Source organism: Carcharhinus amblyrhynchos, unplaced genomic scaffold, assembly GCF_965287045.1.
Source record: "Carcharhinus amblyrhynchos unplaced genomic scaffold, sCarAmb.v2.hapA chromosome_235, whole genome shotgun sequence".
In the NCBI taxonomy this organism is placed as follows: domain Eukaryota; kingdom Metazoa; phylum Chordata; class Chondrichthyes; order Carcharhiniformes; family Carcharhinidae; genus Carcharhinus; species Carcharhinus amblyrhynchos.
The window spans coordinates 199,823-221,261 of record NW_027649975.1 but is presented as its reverse complement, the minus strand read 5'-3'; the positions used below and the strand labels follow the sequence as shown (position 1 = coordinate 221,261).

Sequence of the window (21,439 nt, the reverse complement as noted above, 5' to 3'; positions counted from 1 at the left end):
CTCGGGAATCGAACCCGGGTCCCTGGCACTGTGAGACAGCAGTGTGAACCAACTGTGTAACCGTGCCCCCGAGAATCGAACCCGGGTCCCTGGCACTGTGAGACAGCAGCGCTAACCCACTGTGTCACCGTGCCCCCGGGAATCGAACCCGGGTCCCTGGCGCTGTGAGACAGCAGCGCTAACCCACTGTGTCACCGTGCCCCCGGGAATCGAACCCGGGTCCCTGGCGCTGTGAGACAGCAGCGCTAACCCACTGTGTCTCCGTGCCCCCGGGAATCGAACCCGGGTCCCTGGCGCTGTGATGCAGCAGTGCTAACCCACTGTGTCACCGTGCTGCCGGGTAATCGAACCCGGGTCCCTGGCGCTGTGAGACAGCAGTGCTAACCCACTGTGTCACCGTGCCCCCGGGAATCGAACCCGGGTCCCTGGCACTGTGAGACAGCAGTGCTAACCCACTGTGTCACCGTGCCCCCGGGAATTGAATCCGGGTCCCTGGCGCTGTGAGACAGCAGTGCTAACCCACTGTGTCACCGTGCCCCCGGGAATCGAACCCGGGTCCCTGGCGCTGTGAGACAGCAGCGCTAACCCACTGTGTCACCGTGCCCCCGGGAATTGAACCCGGGTCCCTGGCGCTATGAGGCAGCAGTGCTAACCCACTGTGTCACCGTGCCCCCGGGAATCGAACCCGGGTCCCTGGCGCTATGAGGCAGCAGTGCTAACCCACTGTGTCACCGTGTCCCCGGGAATCGAACCCGGGTCCCTGGCGCTGTGAGACAGCAGTGCTAACCCACTGTGTCACCGTGCCCCCGGGAATCGAACCCGGGTCCCTGGCACTGTGAGACAGCAGTGCTAACCCGCTGTGTCACCGTGCCCCCGGGAATCGAACCCGGGTCCCTGGCACTGTGAGACAGCAGTGCTAACCCACTGTGTCACCGTGCCCCCGGGAATTGAATCCGGGTCCCTGGCGCTGTGAGGCAGCAGTGCTGACCGCTGTGTTACCGTGCCCCCGGGATTCTACCGGATCCCTGGTGCTGTGAGGCAGCAGTGCTAACCCACAGTATCACTGTGCCCCCGGGAATCTACCCGGGTCCCTGGCGCTGTGAGACAGCAGTGCTAACCCACTGTGTCACCGGGCTCCCGGGAATCGAACCCGGGTCCCTGGCGCTGTGAGGCAGCAGTGCTAACCCACTGTGTCACCGTGCCCCCCGGGAATCGAACCCGGGTCCCCGGCGCTGTGAGACAGCAGCGCTAACCCACTGTGTCACCATTCCCCCGGGAATCGAACCTGGGTCCCTGGCGCTGTGAGACAGCAGCGCTAACCCACTGTGTCACCGTGCCCCCCGGGAATCGAACCCGGGTCCCTGGCACTGTGAGACAGCAGTGCTAACCCGCTGTGTCACCGTGCCCCCGGGAATCGAACCCGGGTCCCTGGCACTGTGAGACAGCAGTGTGAACCAACTGTGTCACCGTGCCCCCGGGAATCGAACCCGGGTCCCTGGCACTGTGAGACAGCAGTGCTAACCCACTGTGTCACCGTGCCCCCGAGAATCGAACCCGGGTCCCTGGCGCTGTGAGGCAGCAGTGCTAACCACTGTGTTCATGTGCCCCCCGGGAATCGAACCCGGGTCCCTGGCGCTGTGAGGCAGCAGTGCTAACCCACTGTGTTCATGCGCCTCCGGGAATCGAACCCGGGTCCCTGGCGCTGTGAGACAGCAGCGCTAACCCGCTGTGTCACCGTGCCCCCGGGAATCGAACCCGGGTCCCTGGCACTGTGAGACAGCAGTGCTAACCCGCTGTGTCACCGTGCCCCCGGGAATTGAATCCGGGTCCCTGGCGCTGTGAGGCAGCAGTGCTAACCCACTGTGTCACCGTGCCCCCGGGAATCGAACCCGGGTCCCTGGCACTGTGAGACAGCAGTGCTAACCCGCTGTGTCACCGTGCCCCCGGGAATTGAATCCGGGTCCCTGGCGCTGTGAGACAGCAGTGCTGACCACTGTGTTACCATGCCCCCGGGAATCTACCGGATCCCTGGTGCTGTGAGGCAGCAGTGCTAACCCACAGTATCACTGTGCCCCCGGGAATCTACACGGGTCCCTGGCGCTGTGAGACAGCAGTGCTAACCCACAGTATCACTGTGCCCCCGGGAATCTACACGGGTCCCTGGCGCTGTGAGACAGCAGTGCTAACCCACTGTGTCACCGGGCTCCCGGGAATCGAACCCGGGTCCCTGGCGCTGTGAGGCAGCAGTGCTAACCCACTGTGTCACCGTGCCCCCCGGGAATCGAACCCGGGTCCCTGGCGCTGTGAGACAGCAGCGCTAACCCATTGTGTCACCGTGCCCCCGGGAATCGAACCTGGGTCCCTGGCGCTGTGAGACAGCAGCGCTAACCCACTGTGTCACCGTGCCCCCCGGGAATCGAACCCGGGTCCCTGGCGCTGTGAGGCAGCAGAGCTAACCACTGTGTTCATGTGCCCCCGGGAATCGAACCCGGGTCCCTGGCGCTGTGAGGCAGCAGTGCTAACCCACTGTGTCACCGTGCCCCAGGGAATCGAACCCGGGTCCCTGGCGCTGTGAGACAGCAGTGTTAACCCACTGTGTCACCGTGCCCCCGGGAATCGAACCCGGGTCCCTGGCACTGTGAGACAGCAGTGCTAACCCACTGTGTCACCGTGCCCCTGGGAATCAAACTCGGGTCCCTGGCACTGTGAGGCAGCAGTGCTAACCACTGTGTCACCGTGCCCCCAGGAATCGAACCCGGGTCCCTGGTACTGTGAGACAGCAGTGCTAACCCACTGTGTCACCGTGCTGCTGGGAATCGAACCCGGGTTCCTGGCGCTGTGAGACAGCAGTGCTAACCCACTGTGTCACCGTGCCCCCGGGAATTGAATCCGGGTCCCTGGCGCTGTGAGACAGCAGTGCTAACCCACTGTGTCACCGTGCCCCTGGGAATCGAACCCGGGTCCCTGGCGCTGTGAGACAGCAGTGTTAACCCACTGTGTCACCGTGCCCTCGGGAATCGAACCCGGGTCCCTGGCGCTGTGAGACAGCAGTGCTAACCCACTGTGTCACCGTGCCCCCGGGAATCGAACCCGGGTCCCTGGCGCTGTGAGACAGCAGTGCTAACCCACTGTGTCACCGTGCCCCCGGGAATCGAACCCGGGTCCCTGGCACTGTGAGACAGCAGTGTTAACCCACTGTGTCACCGTGCCCTCGGGAATCGAACCCGGGTCCCTGGCACTGTGAGACAGCAGTGTGAACCAACTGTGTAACCGTGCCCCCGAGAATCGAACCCGGGTCCCTGGCACTGTGAGACAGCAGTGCTAACCCACTGTGTCACCGTGCCCCCGGGAATCGAACCCGGGTCCCTGGCGCTGTGAGACAGCAGTGCTAACCCACTGTGCCACCGTGCCCCCCAGGAATCGAACCCGGGTCCCTGGCGCTGTGAGACAGCAGTGCTAACCCACTGTGTCACCGTGCCCCCGGGAATCGAACCCGGGTCCCTGGCGCTGTGAGACAGCAGTGTTAACCCACTGTGTCACCGTGCCCCCGGGAATCGAACCCGGGTCCCTGGCACTGTGAGACAGCAGTGTGAACCAACTGTGTAACCGTGCCCCCGAGAATCGAACCCGGGTCCCTGGCACTGTGAGACAGCAGTGCTAACCCACTGTGTCACCGTGCCCCCGGGAATCGAACCCGGGTCCCTGGCGCTGTGAGACAGCAGCGCTAACCCACTGTGTCACCGTGCTGCCGGGTAATCGAACCCGGGTCCCTGGCGCTGTGAGACAGCAGTGCTAACCCACTGTGTCACCGTGCCCCCGGGAATTGAATCCGGGTCCCTGGCGCTGTGAGACAGCAGTGCTAACCCACTGTGTCACCGTGCCCCCGGGAATCGAACCCGGGTCCCTGGCGCTGTGAGACAGCAGTGCTAACCCACTGTGTCACTGTGCCCCCGGGAATTGAACCCGGGTCCCTGGCGCTATGAGGCAGCAGTGCTAACCCACTGTGTCACCGTGCCCCCGGGAATCGAACCCGGGTCCCTGGCACTGTGAGACAGCAGTGCTAACCCACTGTGTCACCGTGCCCCCGGGAATTGAATCCGGGTCCCTGGCGCTGTGAGACAGCAGTGCTAACCCACTGTGTCACCGTGCCCCCGGGAATCGAACCCGGGTCCCTGGCGCTGTGAGACAGCAGCGCTAACCCACTGTGTCACCGTGCCCCCGGGAATTGAACCCGGGTCCCTGGCGCTATGAGGCAGCAGTGCTAACCCGCTGTGTCACCGTGCCCCCGGGAATCGAACCCGGGTCCCTGGCGCTGTGAGGCAGCAGTGTTAACCCACTGTGTCACCGTGCCCCCGGGAATCGAACCCGGGTCCCTGGCGCTATGAGGCAGCAGTGCTAACCCACTGTGTCACCGTGCCCCCGGGAATCGAACCCGGGTCCCTGGCGCTGTGAGACAGCAGTGCTAACCCACTGTGTCACCGTGCCCCCGGGAATCGAACCCGGGTCCCTGGCACTGTGAGACAGCAGTGCTAACCCGCTGTGTCACCGTGCCCCCGGGAATCGAACCCGGGTCCCTGGCGCTGTGAGACAGCAGTGCTAACCCACTGTGTCACCGTGCCCCCGAGAATCGAACCCGGGTCCCTGGCGCTGTGAGGCAGCAGTGCTAATCCACTGTGTCACCGTGCCCCCGGGAATTGAACCCGGGTCCCTGGCGCTGTGAGACAGCAGTGCTAACCACTGTGTTCATGCGCCCCCGGGAATCGAACCCGGGTCCCTGGCGCTGTGAGACAGCAGCGCTAACCAGTGTGTCACCGTGCCCCTGGGAATCGAACCCGGGTCCCTGGCTCTGTGAGACAGCAGTGCTAACCCACTGTGTCACCGTGCCCCTGGGAATCGAACCCGGGTCCCTGGCGCTGTGAGACAGCAGCGCTAACCCACTGTGTCACCGTGCCCCTGGGACTCGAACCCGGGTCCCTGGCGCTGTGAGACAGCAGTGCTAACCCACTGTGTCACCGTGCCCCCGAGAATCGAACCCGGGTCCCTGGCGCTGTGAGACAGCAGTGCTAACCCACTGTGTCACCGTGCCCCCGGGAATTGAATCCGGGTCCCTGGCGCTGTGAGGCAGCAGTGCTGACCGCTGTGTTACCGTGCCCCCGGGATTCTACCGGATCCCTGGTGCTGTGAGACAGCAGTGCTAACCCACAATATCACTGTGCCCCCGGGAATCTACCCGGGTCCCTGGCGCTGTGAGACAGCAGTGCTAACCCACTGTGTCACCGTGCCCCTGGGAATCAAACTCGGGTCCCTGGCACTGTGAGGCAGCAGTGCTAACCACTGTGTTACTGTGCCCCCAGGAATCGAACCCGGGTCCCTGGTACTGTGAGACAGCAGTGCTAACCCACTGTGTCACCGTGCCCCCGGGAATCAAACTCGGGTCCCTGGCACTGTGAGGCAGCAGTGCTAACCACTGTGTTACTGTGCCCCCAGGAATCGAACCCGGGTCCCTGGCGCTGTGAGACAGCAGTGCTAACCCACTGTGTCACCGTGCCCCCGGGAATCAAACCCGGGTCCTTGGCGCAGTGAGGCAGCAGTGCTAACCCACTGTGTCACCGTGCCCCCTGGGAATCGAACCCGGGTCACTGGCGCTGTGAGACAGCAGTGCTAACCCACTGTGTCACCGTGCCCCCGGGAATCGAACCCGGGTCCCTGGCGCTGTGAGACAGCAGCGCTAACCCACTGTGTCACCGTGCCCCCGGGAATTGAACCCGGGTCCCTGGCGCTATGAGGCAGCAGTGCTAACCCACTGTGTCACCGTGCCCCCGGGAATCGAACCCGGGTCCCTGGCGCTGTGAGGCAGCAGTGTTAACCCACTGTGTCACCTTGCCCCGGGAATCGAACCCGGGTCCCTGGCGCTATGAGGCAGCAGTGCTAACCCACTGTGTCACCGTGCCCCCGGGAATCGAACCCGGGTCCCTGGCGCTGTGAGGCAGCAGTGTTAACCCACTGTGTCACCGTGCCCCCGGGAATCGAACCCGGGTCCCTGGCGCTATGAGGCAGCAGTGCTAACCCACTGTGTCACCGTGCCCCCGGGAATCGAACCCGGGTCCCTGGCGCTGTGAGACAGCAGTGCTAACCCACTGTGTCACCGTGCCCCCGGGAATCGAACCCGGGTCCCTGGCGCTATGAGGCAGCAGTGCTAACCCACTGTGTCACCGTGCCCCCGGGAATCGAACCCGGGTCCCTGGCGCTGTGAGGCAGCAGTGTTAACCCACTGTGTCACCGTGCCCCCGGGAATCGAACCCGGGTCCCTGGCGCTATGAGGCAGCAGTGCTAACCCACTGTGTCACCGTGCCCCCGGGAATCGAACCCGGGTCCCTGGCGCTGTGAGACAGCAGTGCTAACCCACTGTGTCACCGTGCCCCCGGGAATCGAACCCGGGTCCCTGGCACTGTGAGACAGCAGTGCTAACCCGCTGTGTCACCGTGCCCCCGGGAATTGAATCCGGGTCCCTGGCGCTGTGAGGCAGCAGTGCTGACCGCTGTGTTACCGTGCCCCCGGGATTCTACCGGATCCCTGGTGCTGTGAGGCAGCAGTGCTAACCCACAGTATCCCTGTGCCCCCGGGAATCTACCCGGGTCCCTGGCGCTGTGAGACAGCAGTGCTAACCCACTGTGTCACCATGCCCCCGGGAATCGAACCCGGGTCCCTGGCGCTGTGAGACAGCAGTGCTAACCCACTGTGTCACCGTGCCCCCGGGAATCGAACCCGGGTCCCTGGCGCTGTGAGGCAGCAGTGTTAACCCACTGTGTCACCGTGCCCCCGAGAATCGAACCCGGGTCCCTGGCACTGTGAGACAGCAGTGCTAACCCACTGTGTCACCGTGCCCCCGGGAATCGAACCCGGGTCCCTGGCACTGTGAGACAGCAGTGCTAACCCACTGTGTCACCATGCCCCCCAGGAATCGAACCCGGGTCCCTGGCGCTGTGAGGCAGCAGTGCTAACCCACTGTGTCACCGTGTGATTGTGCGTTAGTGTGCTGTCGAAGTGAATAACTATTATACATCTGTCCTTCTACCCACCTGGGTTAGCCAAGCGGCTAGTTGTCGGTCCCAAGAGCTGATACGGATCTGTCACGAGAAATCATGTCAGTCAATTGTTAAGTGAGGCCTCACAGCCTAAAGAGATCACAGAGAGTCACAATGGAAAGGTACCTGTGTGTATCCGGGGTTGCTCATGAATCCGAGCTGCTGTTGGAGGCTGAGGGGGTGAACCTGTGGAATAACACAATCCGGGACAAAGACACCAATCAGCAGAGCTGGACAGCAGAGGCTGGAAACACATTACAAAGCTGATGGGGGATGTACCCCAATAATCACCACACAGTGAGAAGCCCTCGCGATATTCAGAGGAAAATGTAGCATTGGGTATGCAAATCAAACATTAACTGAAGAAAATCAGAAATTGAGGGAAAATCTCAGTAGGCCTGGCAGTATCTCGTTCTGGGGATGGTGGGACTGGCGTATGAGGAGAAATTGAATCAGTTAGAATTGTTTTCACTGGAGTTCAGAGGAACGAGGGAAGGTCTCTCATAGAGATTTATAAAATTTGAATAGAATTTATGATTAATTAATGATTTGGATGAGAATATCGGAGGCAGGGTTAGTAAGTTTGCAGATGACACCAAGATTGGTGACATAGTGGACAGTGAAGAAAGTTATCTCCAATTGTAACGGGATCTTGATCAATTGGGCCAGTGGGCTGACAAATGGCAGATGGAGTTTAATTTAGATAAATGTGAGGTGATGCATTTTGGCCGATTGAACCAGGGCAGGACTTACTCAGTTAATGGTAGGGTGTTGGGGAGAGTTACAGAACAAAGAGATCTCGGGGTACAGGTTCATAGCTCCTTGAAAGTGGAGTCACAGGTGGACAGAGTGGTGAAGAAGGCATTCGGCATGCTTGGTTTCATCAGTCAGAACATTGAATACAGGAGTTGGGACGTCTTGTTGAAGTTGTACAAGACATTGGTAAGGCCACACTTGGAATACTGTGTACAGTTCTGGTCACCCTATTATAGAAAGGATATTATTAAACTAGAAAGAGTGCAGAAAAGATTTACTAGGATGCTACCAGGACTTGATGGATTGAGTTATAAGGAGAGGCTGGATAGACTGGGACTTTTTTCTCTGGAGCGTAGGAGGCTGAGGGGTGATCTTATAGAGGTCTATAAAATAATGAGGGGCACAGATCAGCGAGATAGTCAATATCTTTTCCCCAAAGGTAGGGGAGTCTAAAACTAGAGGGCAGAGGTTTAAGGTGAGAGGAAAGAGATACAAAAGTGTCCAGAGGGGCAATTTTTTCACCGAGAGGGTGGTGAGTGTCTGGAACGAGCTGCCAGAGGCAGTAGTAGAGATGGGTACAATTTTATCTTTTAAAAAGCATTTAGACAGTTACATGGGTACGATGGGTATGGAGGGATATGATCCTAAAGCGGGCAACTGGGATTAGTTTCGGGGTTTAAATAAATGGGTGGTACGGACAAGTTGCGCCGAAGGGCCTGTTTCCCTGCTGTAAACCTCTGTGGTTAGACAGGGTAGATACAGGGAGGATGTTCCTGATGTTGGGAGACTCCAGAACCAGGGGTCACAGTCTGAGGATCCAGGATAGATGGTTTAGGATGGAGTTGAAGAGACATTTCTTCACCCAGAGAGTGGTGAATGTATGAAATTCATTACCACAGGAAGTAGTTGATGCCTAAATATTGTGTGATTTCAAAAAGCGGCTGAATATAACACTCGGGGTGAATGCGGTGAAAGGTTATGGGGAGAAAGCAGGATTAGGCTGTTGAGTTGGATGATCAGCCATGATTGTAATGAATGGTGGGGCAGACTCGAGGGGCTGAATGGCCTTCTCCTGCTCCTATCCTCTATGTTTCTATTTGTGGAGAGAGAAAGTGAGTTGCAGTCTGTGTCCTCCTCCGTGAGGACAGGTCCAGGGTATTTGTTCAGCAAGCCTCTCTTTGTTGATGATTACGAATTCACCTGATCCTAACTGTAAGGGACCTACATTTGTCTTCACCCAGCCCTTTTCTCTTCACATATCTACAGAAGCTTTTGCACTCAGTTTTTGTTTCCAGTAAGACTACTTTTGTATTTTCTTTTCCAAATTAAACCCTTTGCTGGATTTTAAATTTCTCCCAGTCCTCAGGTTTGCTACTTTTTCAGGCCTCTGGTTTTCCTGATTTCCCCTGTTAGCCATGGATAAGCCACCTTCTCTGTTTCACTCTTACACCAGACAGCGATGTACACTTATTGAAGTTCATCCATGTGTTCTTTAAATCTCTGCCATTGCCTATCCACTGTCAACCTCTTAAGTATCCTCTGCCAGCTTATCCTAGCCAATGCATGTCTCATATCAAAGTTAGCTTTCCTCAGGTTCAGGACCTAGTCTCAGCCTTAACTGTGACACTCTCTATAGAACATAGAACACTACAGCACAAACAGGCCCTTCGGCCCACAAGTTGTGCCGATCACATCTATACCTACCAGGCCATAGAACTATCTGTAACTCCCATTGCCATTAAATCCCATATACTCATCCAGAAGTCTTTTAAAAGACCCCAGCGAGTTCGCCTCTACCACCACCGACGGCAGCCGATTCCACTCACTCACCACCCTCTGAGTGAAAAACTTTCCCCTAACATCTCCTCTGTACCTGCTCCCCAGCACCTTAAACCTGTGTCCTCTCGTAGCAACCATTTCAGCCCAGGGAAATAGCCTCCGAGAATCCACCCTATCTATACCTCTCAACATTTTATAAACCTCTATCAGGTTGCCTCTCAACCTTCGTCTCTCCAGGGAGAAGAGTCCCAGCTCCCTCAACCTATCTTCATAAGGCATGCCTCCCAATCCAGGCAACATCCTTGTAAACCTCCTCTGCACCCTCTCAATAGCTTCCACATCCTTCCTGTAGTGAGGCGACCAGAACTGCGCACAGTACTCCAAGTGGGGTCTGACAAGGGTCTTATAAAGTTGCAGCATTACCTCCCGACTCCTAAACTCAATCCCTCGATTAATGAAGGTCAGTACACCATACGCCTTCTTGACCACATCCTCCACCTGCGAGGCCGATTTAAGAGTCCTGTGGACCCGGACCCCAAGATCCTTCTCCTCCTCAACACTGCTAAGACTCCTACCCTTGATATTGTACTCCTGCATCCCGTTGGTCCTGCCAAAATGGATCACTACACATTTATCTGCGTTGAAGTCCATCTGCCACTTCTCCACCCAGTCCTGCATCCTATTTATGTCCCGCTGCAACTTCTGACATCCCTCCAGACCATCCACAACATCACCAATCTTTGTATCGTCGGCGAACTTACTAACCCATCCCTCCACTTCCTCATCCAGGTCATTTATGAAAATGACAAACAGCAAGGGTCCTAGAACAGATCCCTGGGGCACTCCACTGGTGACTGACCTCCATGCAGAAAAAGACCCATCCACAACCACTCTCTGCCTTCTGCAGGCAAGCCAGTTCTGGATCCACAAGGCCAAAGGCCTTTGGATCCCATGCCCTCTCACCTTCTCAAGAAGTCTTGCATGGGGGACCTTATCAAACGCCTTGCTGAAGTCCAGGTAAACCACATCTACCACTCTTCCTTCGTCAATGTGTTCAGTCACATTTTCAAAGAACTCAACTAGGCTCGTAAGGCACGACCTGCGCTTGACAAAGCCGTGCTGACTATTCCTGATCATTCTAAACTTCTCTAAATGCTCATAAATCTTGTCCCTCAGAATCCTCTCCATCAACTTACCAACCACTGAGGTCAGACTCACCGGTCGGTAATTTCCTGGGCTATCCCTGTTCCCTTTCTTGAAAATAGGAACCACATCTGCAATCCTCCAATCCTCCAGAATCTCTCCCGTCTCCATTGACGATGCAAAGATCATCGCCAGGGGCTCTGCAATCACTTCCCTCACCTCCCACAGTAACCTGGAGTACATCCCATCTGGTCCCGGCGACTTGTCTATCTTGATAGAATTTAAAAGCTCCAACACATCCTCTTTCTTAACGTCCACATACTCAATCTTTTCAGTCCACCACAAACCTGTAGTACAACCTCCCAGATCACTTTCCACCGTGAATACTGAGGCAAAGTACTCATTAAGCACCTCTGCCATTTCTTCCAGTTCCACACAGACTTTTCCCTCTTCACCTTTTATAGGTCCTATCCCTTCTCTTCTCATCCTTTTACTCTTCACATATTTGTAGAACACCTTGGGATTCTCCTTAATCTTACCCGCCAAGGCCTTCTCATGACCCCCTCCTGGCTCCATCTTAATGAAGAATTCCATCATATTATGGTCATTCTTTCCCAAAGGATCTCACACCACAAGATTGTTAATTAATCCTCCCTCGTTACACAATACCCAGTCTAGGATGACTTGCTCTCTGATTGGTTCCTCCCATCCCTTATACATTCCAGGAAATTTTCCTCCATTGCATTGCTGCCAATCAATATGCAGATTGTAATCACCCATGATGACTGCTGTACCCTTACTGCACACATCTCTAATTTTCTGCTTGATGCCATTCCCAGCCTCAGTATTACTGTTTGGTAGCCTGTACACAACTCCCACTAGAGTTTTTGTCCTTTGGTATTCCACATCTCCACCCATACAGATTCCGCATTGTCCAGCCAATGTCCTTCCTTATTATTACATTAATTCCTCTTTAACCAACAATGCTCCCCATTCTGTTTCCTTTCCATCTGCCTTATCTGAATATCGAATACCCCTGGGTTAGAATCCCACCTCCACATGACACCACCGGAGTGGGTCGGATCTCAAACAATGATCAGACAGAGCACAGGAATGAGATCGAGAATCTGGTGAACTGGCGTGGCAACAATAATCTCTCCCTCAACGTCAACAAAAGAAAGCAGATTGTCATTGATTTCAGGAAGTGTAAGGGAGAACGTGTCTCTGTCTACATCAACAGGGACATAGTAGAAAGGGTCGAGAGCTTCAAGTTTTTAGGTGTCCGGATCACCAACAGCCTGTCCTGGTCCCCCCCACGCTAACACTATCGTTAAGAACACCCCGACATATTGGAACCAACATCTTGGGGGGAAAGTTTGCAAAGGCTATGCAGGTGGGTTTAAATTGATTCGGAGGGGGGGTGGGATCCTGAGTAGCAGGGATGAAAATGAGGGGGGCATAGATGGGGACTGCAATGCACGGCATCGTGGGGGTGGGGTGGAGCAGGATTTGAAATGCGTATACTTTAACGCGAGGAGTATTTGCAATAAAGTGGATGAACTTGCAGCGTGGATCAGTACCTGGAACTTTGATGTTGTGGCCATTTCAGAGACATGGATAGAGCAGGGGCAGGAATGGTTGTTGCAGGTTCCGGGGTTCAAATGCTTCAGTCGGAGTAGAGAAGGAGGTAGAAGCGGGGGAGGGGTAGCATTATTAGTCAAAGACTGTATCACAGTGTCAGAGAGGAAGTTTGATGAGGACTTGTCTGTTGAGGTAGTATGGGCTGAGATTAGAAATAGGAGAGGAGGGGTCACCCTGTTGGGAGTCTTTTATAGACCTCCAAAATGTTCTAGAGAGGTAGAGGAAAGGATTGCGGAGACGATCCTGGATAGGAGTGAAAGTAATAGGGTAATTGTTATGGGGGACTTTAACTTTACTAATATTGATTGGAATAGCTATAGCTCTAGCTCGTTAGAGGGGTCAGTTTTTGTACAAAGCGTGCAGGAAGGTTTTTTGACTCAGTATGTAGATAGGCCAACTAGAGGTGAGGCTATATTGGATTTGGTGCTGGGAAATGAGCCAGACCAGGTGTTAGACTTGGAAGTTGGTGTGCATTTTGATGATAGTGACCACAATTTGGTTACGTTCACCTTAGTGACGGAAAGGGATAGACTGGAACCTCGGGACAGTAGTTATAGCTGGGGGAAGGGTAATTATGAGGCTATTAGGAAAGAATTAGGAAACATAGGTTGGACTAGGAGATTACAGGGACTGGGAACGTCCGAAATGTGGAGTTTTTTCAAGGAGCAGCTACTGTGAGTCCTTGATATGTATGTCCCTGTCAGGCAAGGAGGAAATGGTCGAGCAAGGGAACCGTGGTGCACTAAAAAAGTTGTTTCGCTGGTTAAAAGGAAAAAGGAGGCTTATGTCAGGATGAGACTTGAGGGCTCAGGTAATGCACTGGAAAGCTTTAGATTGGCTAGGAGGGAGTTAAAGAGTGAGTTAAGAAGAGCTAAAAGAGGACACGAGAAGACTTTGGCTGATAGGATTGAGGAGAATCCTAAGGCGTTCTATAGATATGTTAAGAACAGAAGATTGGTTAGGACAAGATTAGGGCCAGTTAGAGACAGCAGTGGGAAGTTATGTGTGGAACTGGAAGAGATTGGAGAGGCATTGAACCAATATTTCTCTTCGGTATTCACGCAGGGAGACATAAATGTAGCGGTGGAGAACACTGGGTTACAGGGTTGGAAACTGGATAGTATTGCAGTTGATAAGGAGGATGTGCTAGATATTCTTGAGGGTTTGAAAATAGATAAGTCCCCTGGGCCGGACGGAATTTACCCTAGGATTCTCTGGGAGGCAAGAGAGGCGATTGCAGAGCTTCTGGCTTTGATCTTCAGGTCGTCGTTGGTCACAGGTACAGTGCCAGAGGATTGGAGGATAGCGAATGTTGTCCCATTGTTTAAGAAGGGGAGCAGAGACTTCCCCGGGAATTATAGACTGGTGAGTCTTACTTCTGTTGTGGGCAAAGTTTTAGAAAAAATTATTAGGGATAGGATTTATAGTTATTTACAGAGTAATGAATTGATTGGAGATAGTCAGCATGGTTTTGTGAAGGGTAGGTCGTGCCTTACTAACCTGATTGAGTTTTTTGAGAAAGTGACCAAAGAGGTGGATGGGGGTAAGGCAGTTGACGTGGTATATATGGACTTTAGTAAGGCGTTTGATAAGGTTCACCATGGAAGGCTTCTGCAGAAAATGCAGATGTATGGGATTGGGGGTGATTTAGTTAATTGGATCAGGAATTGGCTAGCAGATAGGAGACAGAGGGTGGTGGTTGATGGAAAGTATTCGTCATGGAGTTCGGTTACAAGTGGTGTGCCTCAGGGATCTGTTTTGGGGCCACTGCTGTTTGTAATTTTTATAAATGATCTGGATGAGGGTATAGTTGGGTGGATCAGTAAATTTGCTGATGACACCAAAGTCGGAGGAGTGGTAGATAGTGAAGAGGGGTGTCATAGTTTACAGAGAGACTTGGACAAGTTGCAGAGCTGGGCCGAGAGGTGGCAGATGGAGTTTAATGCGGAAAAGTGTGAGGTAATTCACTTTGGCAGGAATAACAGATGGGTAGAGTATAGGGCTAACAGTAGGACTCTGAATAGTGTTGATGAACAGAGGGATCTAGGTGTATGTGTACATAGATCCCTGAAAGTTGGGAATCAAGTAGATAAGGTTGTTAGGAAGGCATACGGTGTCTTGGCGTTTATTGGTAGGGGGATTGAATTTAGGAGCCGCAACATCATGTTGCAACTGTACAAAACTCTGGTGCGTCCGCACTTGGAGTATTGTGTGCAGTTCTGGTCCCCACATTATAGGAAGGATGTGGAGGCATTGGAGAGGGTGCAGAGGAGGTTTACCAGGATGTTGCCTGGTATGGAGGGAAGGTCCTATGAGGAGAGACTGAGGGATTTGGGGTTGTTTTCATTAGAAAGAAGGCGGCTAAGAGGGGACCTTATTGAAACATATAAGATGATTAGAGGTTTAGATAGGGTGGACAGTGATAGCCTTTTTCCTCGGATGGAGAAAGCTAGCATGAGGGGGCATAGCTTTAAATTAAGGGGTGGTAGTTATAGGACGGATGTCAGAGGTAGGTTCTTTACCCAGAGGGTGGTGAGGGATTGGAATGCCCTGCCTGCTGCAGTTGTAGATGCGCCTAGTTTGGAGGCATTTAAGAGATCCGTGGATAGGTTTATGGATGGAAAGGGATTGGTTTAGGTTAGAGGGTCATTGCTTTTTTAATTGGTCGGCGCAACATCGTGGGCCAAAGGGCCTGTTCTGCGCTGTAATGTTCTATGTTCTATGTTCTATATGACATTTGGACCATGAACCAACACTTTCAGAACACCCCAAATCCTGGGGAAAACCCCAACACCTAGAGAACATCCCAACACCTAGATCATAAGAACATAAGAAATAGGAGCAGGAGTCGGCCATCTAGCCCTTCAAGCCTGCCCCGCCATTCAATAAGATCATGGCTGATCTGAAGTGGATCAGTTCCACTTTCCAGCTCTCTCCCCATAACCCTTAATTCCCCTGTCTATCAGAAACCTATCTACCCGTGACTTAAATATATTTAGCGAGGCAGCCTCCACCACTTCAACGGGCAGAGAATTCCAGAGATTCACCACCCTTTGAGTGAAGAAGTTCCTCCTCAACTCCATTCTAAACCGCCCCCCCCCTTTATCTTGAGGCTGTTCCCTCTAGTCCTGCAGACCTTCCTGAGTGGGAAGAATCTCTCTACCTCTACCCCATCCATCCCCTTCATTATCTTATACGTCTCTATAAGATCACCCCTCATCCTTCTAAACTCCAATGAGTACAGACCCAGTCTATTTAGTCTCTCTTCATAGTCCAACCCCCTCATCTCTGGTATCAGCCTAGTGAACCTCCTCTGCACTCCCTCCAAGGCCAAAATATCTTTCCGCAAGTGCGTACGATCACACCGCAACATCTGGAGAACACGCCAACACCTGGATCATATCCCAACACCTGGAGAACACCCCAACACCTGGAGAACACCCCAACACCTGGATCACATCCCAACACCTGGATCATATCCCAACACCTGGAGAACACCCCAACACCGGGAGAACACCCCAATACCTGAATCACATCCCAACACCTAGAGAACACCCCAACACCTGGAGAACACCCCAACACCTGGAGAACACCCCAACACCTGGATCATATCCCAACTCCTGGATCACATCCTAACACCTGGATCACGTCCCAATACCTGGAGAACATCCAAGCCTTTGGGTAAGTAGGGCTCCCTGCAGCAGGCCAGGCTGTGATTAATCTCGAAGGGCCTTTAGAAATGAGTCATATTCCCAAACTCTCTGAGATGATGTTGAGATTGTCCTCACCTTTTTGGATTGTGTTCCCACAGCCAGGCCAACTGCCCCTCCGAGCCTCCTCATACACAACTTCTAACAGCATGGAGAGAGGGAGAAACAGTCACATCAGCTGCCAGCCAATTGAAGAACCCCATCCCCCAATCAACCCCTCACAAATCACCTCCCAAAAACCCCTAATCACCCCCCTCACTAATCACCCCCCAAGACCCCCCAATCACCCCCCTCACTAATCACCCCCCAATCACCCCCCAATCACCCCCCTCACTAATCACCCCCCAATACCCCCCAATCACCCCCCTCACTAATCACCCCCCAATGCCCCCCAATCACCCCCCTCATTAATCACCCCCAATACCCCCCAATCACCCCCTCACTAATCACCCCCCAATACCCCCCAATCACCCCCCTCACTAATCACCCCCAATGCCCCCCAATCACCCCCCTCACTAATCACCCCCAATACCCCCCAATCACCCCCTCACTAATCACCCCCAATACCCCCCAATCACCCCCTCACTAATCACCCCCAATACCCCCCAATCACCCCCCTCACTAATCACCCCCCAATGCCCCCCAATCACCCCCCTCACTAATCACCCCCAATACCCCCCAATCACCCCCTCACTAATCACCCCCAATACCCCCCAATCACCCCCCTCACTAATCACCCCCCAATGCCCCCCAATCACCCCCCTCACTAATCACCCCCAATACCCCCCAATCACCCCCTCACTAATCACCCCCAATACCCCCCAATCACCCCCCTCACTAATCACCCCCAATACCCCCCAATCACCCCCCTCACTAATCACCCCCAATACCCCCCAATCACCCCCTCACTAATCACCCCCAATACCCCCCAATCACCCCCTCACTAATCACCCCCCAATCACCCCCTCACTAATCACCCCCAATACCCCCCAATCACCCCCCTCACTAATCACCCCCCAATACTCCCCAATCCCCCCCTCACTAATCACCCCCATTTCCCCCCAATCACCCCCCATCACTAATCTCCCCCCAATACCTTCCGATCACCCCCACACCCAATCACCCCACACACACATCCCCACACTTAGCCCCTCAACTCACCGCCCACACTCACTCTCCCATACTCAACCCTCACACTCACCTTCCCCACACTCATCTCCCCCACACTCACCTCTCCCATGCTCAGCCCCCCCCCCACTCACCACCGCCCCCACACTCACCTGCCACACTCAACCCCACCCCACTCACCCCCTCCACACACACACCCCCACACTCACCCCCTCCCACATCAACCCCTACACTTACCCCCTCTACTCACCGCCCGCACTAACTCTCCCATACTCAACCCTCACACTCACCTCCCCCACACACACCCCTTGCAATCATCCCCCCACACTCACACCCCTACACTCACCTTCCCCACACACTCACCCACCGACACTCACACCTCCTATTATCACCCTCCCACACACTCACCCACCGACACTCACCTCCCCTACACTCATTCTCTCTTTCTTTCTGTCTCTTTCTCTGTCTCTGTCTCTCTCTCTCGCTTTCTGTCTGCCTGTCTCTTTCTCTCTCTCTGTCCTTCTTCCTCTCTCTCTGTCTGTCTCTCTCTCTGTCTCCCTGTCTCTGTCTCTCTCTGTCTCTTTCTCTCTCTCTCGCTCCCTTTTGTCTCTCTGTGCAGTCACGTACCTGTTTTAACGGGAGCGCGTGTTGCCTGCTGACTGTGTGAGCTTGAGTTTGGGTAGGTGAATGTTGGGCTGTCTGTGAATAGAGTAGGGAATTATCCAGCTGTATATGCTCACTGACTGTAACACACAGGTTCAAAGACTGTAACACACATGCTCACTGACTGGAACATGTGATCTCACTGACTAACATGCGTGCTGACTAACTGAAACATGCACCCTCACTGACTATAACACGTGTGGTCACTGGCTATAACATGCGTGCTCACTGACTGTAACAAACATGCTCACTGACTGTAACACGCGTGCTCACTGACTGTAATACATGTGCTCACTGACTGTAACAAACATGCTCACTGACTGTAATAATGCGCTCACTGACTGTAACACACATGCTCACTGACTGTAACATGTGTGCTCACTGACTGTAACACACATGCCCACTGACTGTAACATGTGTGCTCACTGACTGTAACACGCATGCTCATTGACTGTAACGTGTGCTCACTGACCATAACGCACATGTGCTCACTGACTGTAACACACGTGCTTACTGACTGTAACATGCATGCTCACTGACGGAAACACACATGCTTACTGACTGTAACATGTGTGCTCACTGCCTGTAACACACATGCCCACTGACTGTAACACACGTGCTCACTGACTGTAACACACGTGCTCACTGACTGTAACACGTGTGCTCACTGCCTGTAACACACATGCCCACTGACTGTAACACGTGTGCTCACTGACTGTAACACGCGTGGCCACGTCATCATCTCTTCGTAGAGATTGATAACCTCTGACACTAACACGATAACACGTACAAACACATCCCTCAGCCCCTGGGGCAGCACCATGGCATTGCAGGGTTCGCACTGCTGCCTCACAGTGCCAGGGACCCGCGTTCAATTCCCAGCTTGGGTCACTGTCCCAATGTGGAGTTTGCACATTCTCCCCGTGTCCGCGTGGGTTTCCTTCCACAGTCTGAAAGACAGGCTGGTTAGGGTGTATGGGCCGTGCCAAATTCTTCCTTAGTGTACCCGAACGGGAGTGTGGCGACTAGGGGATTTTCACAGCAACTTCATTGCAGTGTTAATGTCAGCTTACTTGTGACACTAATAAGTAAACATTGATAAATAACTAAACCTGTTCCAGCTTCTATTCTTTCCTTTTTGAGATGAGAACGTCTGGGTGGTGGTGTAGGTACACCCACAGTGCTGTTAGGGACGGAGTGCCAGGATTCTGACCCCAGCGACAGTGAAGGAACGGCCGATATATTTCCAAGTCGGGATGGTGAGTGACTCGGAGGGGAATGTCCAGGTGGGGGGTGTTCCCAGGTATCTGCTGCCCTTGTCCTTCTAGATGGTAGAGGTGGTGAGTTTGGAAGGTGCTGCCTAAGGAGCCTTGGTGAGTTGCTGCAGTGCATCTTGTAGATGGTACACACGGTTGTCACTGTGTGTTGGGGGTGGAGGGAGTGAGTGTTTGTGGTTAGTGTGTCGATCGAGTGGGGCTGCTTTGTCCTGGATGGTGTTGAGCTTCTCGAGTGTTGTTGGAGCCGCACCCATCCAGACAAGTGGGGAGTATTCCATCACACTCCTAACTTGTGTCCTTGTAGATGGTGGACAGGCTTTGGGGAGGATTCAGGAGGTGAGTTACTCTCCGCAGGATTCCCAGCCTCTGACCTGCTCTGGGAGCCACAGTATTTATATGGCTGGGTCCAGTTCAGTTTCTGGTCAATGGTCACCCCCAGGATGTTGATAGTGGAGGGGATTCAGTGATGGTAACCCCCAGGATGTTGATAGTGGGGGGGATTCAGTGATGGTAACCCCCAGGATGTTGATAGTGGGGGATTCAGTGATGGTAACCCCCATGGGGGAGGGGGGTGGGGTTCAGTGACGGTAACCCCCATGGGGGAGGGGGGGGTTCCGTGATGGTTACACCATTGAGTGTCAAGGGGCAGTGGTTAGAGTGTCTCTTATTGAAGATGATGGCTGTCTGGTATTTGTGTAGTGAGAACGTTACTGCCACTTGTCAGCCCGAGCCTGGATATTGTCCAGATCTTGCTGCATTTGAACATGAACTGTTTCAGTATCTGAGGAGTGGTGAATGGTGTTGAACATTGTGTAATCATCAGCGAACATCCCCATCTCTGACCTTATGGTGGAGGGAGGGTGATTGGTGAAGCAGCTGAAGATTGTTGGGTCTCGGACACTAACCCTGAGGGACTCCTGCAGAGATATCCTGGAGCTGGGATAACTGGCCCTCCACAAACACAACCATCTTCCTATGTACCAGGTATGAGTCCAACCAGCGGAGAGTTTGCCCTCTCATACACATTGCACCCCCCTCCTCCCGCAGGGTGAGAGGGCAGACTTACTCTCTCGGAGATAGTTGAGATGGGAGAGGAGGATCTCGGCGTTGTAGGTTGTGGTTAAACGCATCACATCATCTTTGGTGAGCTTGCAGAGCTCCTTCCCATCGATGTTCTGGAAGAGAGTGCTGTCAATATCAGAGAGAGTATATTCCTTCACTGCCCAGTCCAGCCACTGCCTGACATGGTCCTGGCTCCAAACACATGGATCTGCAGAGAGAGAGAAAGGGGGGAAATGGGGGCGTGAGTCAAAACCAAACCAGCCCCAGCTCCAACCCTCAGCTGATCCAACCTTGTGTGAGTGTGCGGGGGAGGGGGCATTTACCGTGACTGGGCGGGGGAGGGAGTGATTATACCTGGGGCAAAGACAACTTCCTCCCCCAGAGGCAACAGGCAATCCGATAACTGTCGAAGGACATTGAAGAGGAGAGGAGGTGGTGGTGGGAAGGGGGGTGTGGGGTGGTGGGCGAGGGTGCAGGGAGAGGGGGGGAGAGAGAACGTCCCAAATGGATGTCAATCAAGGCGGATTCAATGGGATGGAGAGAATCAAAGGAGAGAAAACCTGGGTTTGATTTCCAACTCGGGTCACTGCCTGTGCGAAGTCTGCACATTCTCCCCGTGCCTGCGTGGGTTTCCTCCGGGTGCTCCAGTCTCCTCCCACAGTCTGAAAGATATGCTGTTAGGCAGATTGGCCGTGCTAAATTGCCTCTTTGCACAAAAAAATGCTGGAAAATCTGTATGGTCTGAGAGCCTCTGGACAGAGAATAGAGGCAACATTTCCAGTCTGAACTTTGCCGAGATTTTCCAGCATTTTCTGTTTCAGATTCCAGCAGCCACCTTGTTTATTTTAATCCAAATCATTCCTTAGTGTCCAAAGATATGTGGGTCAGAGGGATGAGCTGGGTAAATCCGCACAGTTATGGGGATAGGGCCTGGTTCTGTTGGACAGTCAGAGCCAATGGGCCGAATGGTCTTGATCTGTAGGGATTCTATGATTGGAGGATATCAGAAATTTCATCGCAGATTTTTTGCTTTTCTGCATTCCCCAGTTCGAGTCCAGGCCACCCCACACTAATTTCCGTGCGGACAGAATGTGAGTGACTGGAACTCCCAGAGAAGGAGACGACTGCCCAGAGATTAGTGTTACCCAGTCCTTCCGCTCACTCTCCTGCACCCCCCCACACTCACACACACATC

General features: G+C 53.8%; 1 protein-coding gene across 4 annotated transcripts in view; it reads right to left on the bottom strand.

Annotated features, from left to right (window-relative positions):
* The window catches only part of LOC145338919 (Friend leukemia integration 1 transcription factor-like), a 74,312-nt gene that overhangs the window by 5,242 nt on the left and 47,631 nt on the right, over positions 1–21,439 (bottom strand). For 2 of the 4 annotated variants that reach the window (XM_080183312.1, XM_080183313.1), the window contains exons 4-8: positions 20,249–20,452; positions 17,870–17,941; positions 16,193–16,255; positions 7,212–7,271; positions 7,080–7,127 (exon numbers count right to left, since the gene is read on the bottom strand). In XM_080183312.1, coding sequence (XP_080039438.1) covers positions 7,080–7,127; positions 7,212–7,271; positions 16,193–16,255; positions 17,870–17,941; positions 20,249–20,452 — 447 coding nt within the window. The remainder of the gene's footprint in view (positions 1–7,079; positions 7,128–7,211; positions 7,272–16,192; positions 16,256–17,869; positions 17,942–20,248; positions 20,453–21,439) is intronic. The other 2 variants (XM_080183314.1, XM_080183315.1) reach the window with 1 other exon arrangement.